Source organism: Chenopodium quinoa, unplaced genomic scaffold (genome assembly GCF_001683475.1).
Source record: "Chenopodium quinoa cultivar QQ74 unplaced genomic scaffold, ASM168347v1, whole genome shotgun sequence".
NCBI lineage: Eukaryota > Viridiplantae > Streptophyta > Magnoliopsida > Caryophyllales > Amaranthaceae > Chenopodium > Chenopodium quinoa.
The window spans coordinates 2,225,123-2,231,153 of NW_018744093.1; the positions used below are offsets into that span (position 1 = coordinate 2,225,123).

The 6,031-nt window shown below is 35.5% G+C and overlaps 1 protein-coding gene across 1 annotated transcript; it reads left to right on the forward strand.

The window, feature by feature from the left end:
* The first annotated feature begins 225 nt into the window (after window positions 1-225).
* On the forward strand, window positions 226-5,137 carry LOC110692207. Its single transcript, XM_021869207.1, has 2 exons — window positions 226-1,023; window positions 5,030-5,137. The coding sequence occupies exons 1-2, from the start codon at window positions 226-228 to the stop codon at window positions 5,135-5,137; spliced, it is 906 nt and encodes a 301-aa protein (XP_021724899.1).
* Window positions 5,138-6,031: the final 894 nt, after the last annotated feature.

The following is a 6,031-nucleotide window of genomic DNA, read 5'->3' on the forward strand; positions in this document are numbered from 1 at the left end:
AAAGGGATTTCTTATTGGATGTAGACCATTTATTTCATTAGACGGTTGTTTTTGAAAGGTCCATTGGGTGGACAACTTTTAGTGGTCGTGGGGAGGGATGGAAACAATCAAATGTTTCCAATTGCATGGGCTATTGTGGAGGTTGAAAGTGGTGATAATTAGGGTTGGTTTTTGGAATTAATATCTCAAGACCTAGGTACGACTAGTGGAGCTAGGTATACCATAATGTCAGATCAACAAAAAGGTTTGATTCAAGCTGTAAGTGAGATATGGAATCAAGCAGAAGTTAGGTGTTATGCTAGACACGTTTATTGTAATTTTAGGGATGTATTTGGTGGGGGGCAGGAACTTAGGAAATGGTTTTGGAGGATTGACAAAAGCACAACTGAAATTTTTTTCCAAGCATACATTGAAGCATTTAGAAAAGTTTCAGAGGCTGCTGCAAACGACTTATTGAATAGGAACTACAAGAAATGGTGTAAAGCATTTTACACACCACAATCTTGTTTTGATAGCATCGACAATAATATGAGTGAGGTTTTCAATGCATATACACTTAACTCTAGGCATAAACCAATAATTACTATGTTGGAGGACATAAGCGAGACTTTAATGGAGAGATTATTTAAGAAAAGAGATTTTATTGAAAAGAAAGAGTGTTTCATTTGTCCAAGAATTCAACAAAAATTGGAAGATAATAAGTTAAAGTCAAGGGGGTGGTCTGCATTTAGGGATGGAAGGTTTAAGTTTGGTGTGAGAGATGGGATAACTCAGACGAAATATGTCGTTGATCTAAGAGATAGAACTTGCAGTTGCAATACATGTCAGCTTAGTGGGATCCCATGTAAACATGCAATTTCTGCCATTTGGAAGTCTGTGGAACATCCCAAGCAGTATGTTGCAAGCTCTTTTACCAAACCTGAATATTTGAAGGCTTATGATTTTCCTATGGAGCCTTTGAATGGACCTAATGAATGGCCAATTTCACAAATTGAATCAATTTCATCCCCTCCATTAAAAAAGGTTAGAGGTAGATCGCAAAATAAAGGCAAGGAAAAAACAGGTTGGAGAAGTTACTAGCAATGGTAAAATGAGGAAGACTGGCATGATTATGAAATGTAGTGTATGTGGAGAGCAAGGGCATAACAAAATAAGTTGAAGCTTGAGAGATGAATTACCAAGTTCAACTCAACCACTCACGCAACTTCAACAGAAAGGAAAGAAACAAAAACCCTTACAAACTGCTGCTGGATTCTCAGTAAGTTTTTTTTAAAAAAAATTTAGTTGTTAATCTCAGTAAGTTCATATGCTTGTTTTCTTCATAAATCCACTCAATTGTAAGTATATGTACAATATGTTGATGGTTCTTGTATTTATGTCTTTCTTCCCAGATTAGTGAACCAAGGAGGCAAGCTGCTTACTGAACTGATTATGGTGGAGTCAACTACAGTAATACATGACAATACCTAGCAATCACAATCAACTCAAGGTAGCATTTCATCATCAAACCGTAGCTTCATTTCTCTCAATGGCAGAAATTACATAACAACTCAAGCACTACAGGTACTATTTTCTTATTTTTTGCTCCACTCATGTCAATTCAGTATAAAGTTCAAGTAAAATAAATAGCTAGACTATATGCTAATTAATAATCTGTTCTCTTAATGCAAGGATATGGCTAACAAAAATATTGGACCTTACAACCATAATCTCAATCAATGATATGAGAAGTTTCAAATAAATCAAATATGAGGTAAACTCATCGGCTCTGTACAATATGCTATGGTTTTTTTTTTCCTTAATCAAAATATCATTGTTTTTAAAAATTCTCATTACTCATATGCATTTTTATTTTTTTTTTTATTTTTTTTTTGGAGAAATTTATAACATTTTGGGGTTATCCAGTTACAATTTTTAACATTTTGGGCTTTGCAAAATCTTATAACATTTTAGGGTTTTCTTCTGCAATATATTTTTTTATAGAGTCAAGGACTATTTTTATATTAAGGATTTTATCTCTTTGACAGTGTAATCAACAAATTTAGGGAGAATTTTTTATTAGGTGACTGGGTTTTTGAATTCCGCTGACCGATAACCCCCAAACGATGAAAAGTGAAAGGTGAGTCCCTAAACGTAGAAAAGTACGGAAGATGAATCCCCAAAAATGCATTTTACACTCTCTCTCTCTTATATATATATATATATATATATATATATATATATATATATATATATATATATATATATATATATATATATATATATAATTAAACAAAATTATATTTTATTATGTATTAAAAAGTTCTGAAAATTCCTAATTGATAAGATATGAAATTCGGATTTTCCTAGTGTGGAAATCTAATTTTCTTAGTTAATTTATTTAGTGAATAATTGGTATTTTCTTAATTAATTATTTTATACAATATATATTATTTACACAATCATTTTTAATCCTTAAAATCTAGCAAAATAACTTCCTAAAATCTGGACAAGAGGTCCGAAAATTTGAGCTTAGGAAAGCTCAAAATTTTCGGCCACTTTGGATTAATTTTGTGCAATTTCTTTTGGTAGTTTGTATTTTTAATTATCTTCCTTAATTCTATAATTTTTCCTTAATTCTTATTTTCCATCTCCCTAAATATTTGATCATCTTATTTTCCTACCTTAAGTCATTCTTGATTATTCCACAAGTAAAGCCATTTACCATATTATTTTCATGACAATATACTTTCCATAATTAATTATTCCTTAATCACCATAAAACTAAACTTTCCTTAATTTTTTACCTCACCTTTCCAAGTAATTCCTTAAACCAAAATTACCATAATTCTTCTTATATTCTCCTACCATAATTCTTGCATAAGCTAACCGATAAATACCCCTTGAATCATAGCTAAACACTCACACCAAAACTCTCTAATTTTTCTCTTAATCTCTCTCTAATTCTCTCCTCTCTTTCTCTTGTTCTTGCATGGCTGCCACCACCAAACACCACCTCCACCGCCGGTTGCCACCTTCCCCGGCCAGCCGCCGACACCAGCCACCTGCCGGATGGATACCGCCCCTTGCCGCCACCTCTTATTCTCCTCTTCCTTGGTTTTCTACTTCTTCTTTTCTTCTCTTAACTAATTATATTATTATTATGGGAGTTTTATAAAAAATTATAATGAGTATTTTTAATTACTTGTTTTACGTTGTGAAATGCATGGGTCATTCACATATAGTGAATGGATGAATGGAATGTATATTATCTCACAGGTTTTGTGAAAATGGTAACTAGTGGGGCCCGATTAGGATAGTAAATACAAACTGCTATCCGTTATGTATTTTTGTAAATCTAAATACGGTCTGCGTACCGTTGCGTATTTTTTAACCTTAATATTTAGATTAGTCCTAGTAAATATACTAGTAGTTGCATAATTGGTGGAGATGTCTCGAAGACAGCGTTTCTAAGAAGACAAGCCAAGAGGATGCAACAAAGACCCTTGAAGACTTGAAGACTTAAGGGGTCATGCTAGTTGCCAAATGCATATTTTACTTATGTTTTCTATATATATAATTATGTTTATATATGAATGAATGGTATGTTAGATGCATGTTTAGGATTTCAAATGTTGCGATGATTTATTAAGTTCACTTAAATCAACCAACATAGAAACCCTAGGTCCCTATAAAATTGAGCAAAATTTGTCATTCCAAGAACAACACTTACCGAACTAATGTGCATAGTGATGGGCTATGCCAAAGCAAGGCATCACTATTTCCCTAGCAACGTAAGGTATACAAGGTACAAGTTAATCTTGGTTAAGCTCAGCGATATTAGTAAGGAGTCAAGGAAGCATTAAATGCGACGTTAAGTTTTATCGAACCAAGAGTAGCTTAGAGCTATTAGCAATTGGATTGCTTACCCTTAAATATTAAGTGTTAAGACAAGCCAAAGCATGCTTAATCACTTTTTGATTTTTAGATCTTGGAGTCGTTTTATTCTCGCCTAAAAGGGACAAATATTAATGCGTGGATGAAACGCTCAATAAGATTGAAAATTTGCATGTATGCTTTAAATATCAAACTTATTGGTTTTATGAATGGTTTTTCATTTCGAAATCTTTCAATTATAGAATCATATCTGCTAATAAGAACAACAACCTTATGTGCCCGGAACTCCCCGACAAGTTGGCTTTTAGCCTAAGCTTGGTCGACTTCAAGGAATAGGAAGAGGAACTTCGGAAAACTCTTCAGAATTGTTCCATGGAGTACATTCTTGATAATCCCATTCCAAGCTTCTTCTCTAAGGGAATCATGAGTGATGAGGCTCATGATGCATGGTCTTTCGATTGCAAGAAAGTCTCACGAGTAATGGCTAATTCCATCCCGGAAGAATGGAAGGAAAAGTTCTCCTCCTATTTTCCGAACATGTTCCTCAAAGCACTTGAGGACATTGTCAATGTGAGAGTCACCAAGAGTCTCAATGGCAACTATGATGGACTCGTGTTTGATGTGACTAGGTCACTCTCAAATATGAAGATAAAGCCATCAGAAGAGGGTTGCCTTGCTAAGGAGAGGTACCGGCTTTGGTCAAGGTTCTACAATACCAAATTGAGACCCGGTATACCCCTCCAACCTCATGTGGTTAGAATGACTAGGCTCTTCAAGCACATGGAGCTTCTCGGAATCCCGTTGGAGAATGAGATGGCGGGTCATATCTTGCTTGCCTCACTCCACTTAGGCTATGATGCACTTAGGATGCATATAGCTGCGGGAAAGGAGTCACACTCTTTAAGAGATGTGGTGCAGTTACTATGGAGTAACCAAAAGGCCCTTGAGAGCAAAGAAGAAGAAGTTCAAGAACAAAGCGAAGATGCGATGCTTCTATTGTGGTGGGCAAGAGAGGGAATGCAAGATCTTCCAAAAGGGATGAGGAGGAGAGAAATGTTTCATCTACCTCAGGTATCTTCATTAACACTTATGTATAAAGCTATTCATAGGTATTGGATACCATGGTTGACTCACTTTATGCTCCCATTTTCAGGGACCAAGTGATGAGAGGGTCTCACAAGTGGATGTGCAACTACGAGCGGACAATGAAGATGGTCTTTCCGTCGTGTTTGTAGGCACATTATTTGTCTTTGGCTTGTAATGAACTAATTCTAGTTGATCATGCTTTTGAACATATTTTGATCTATGGCGTTAAACGCCGGGCTATTTGATCACAAGACTATAATAATGGTTGTTTTTTGAATGTCTTGTTTATATGTTCTACGAGATTACACATTTTATATATGATTAGACAAATGTTAATGATACCGCCAAAAGAGCTAAGACCGTTGAGTCGAATCAAACCTACTTGTGGCATTATCATCTTGGCCACATTTAATCAAATGCATCAAGAAACTTCTTCAAGAAGGTATTCTTGTCTCATTCAACTTAGAGTCATTTGAAAATTGCGAAGGATGTTTATTAGGAAAGATGATAAAGTAACCATTATCCAAGTTAGGAGAAAGGGCTAGTGACTTATTGGGCCTTATACATACGGATGTATGTGGACCAATGAGTACACACACAAGGCATGGTTATCGATATTTCATCACCTTCACGGACGACTATAGTAGATATGGATATGTCTACCTTATGTCGAACAAATCTGAATCTTTTGAGAAATTCAAAGAGTTTCAGAGTGACGTGGAAAATCAGCTAGGCAAGAAAATCAAAGCGCTTCTATCTGATCTAGGTGGCGAGTATTTGAGCCACGAATTCGACAATCATATGAAAGAAAATGGTACTCTCTCATAATTAACACCTCCCGGAACTCCATAATGGAACGGAGTGTCCAAGAGGAGGAATCGAACCTTGTTAGACATGGTCCAATAAATGATGGGTCTTAGTGATCTTCCTATCTCTTTCTGGGGACACGCACTTCTAACCGCGGCACTAACCCTGAACCGAGCTTCGTCAAAAGCTGTCGAAAAGACTCCATATGAATTATGGACGAAGAATCCTCCATGGTTGTCTTTTCTTAAGATTTGGGGTTGCG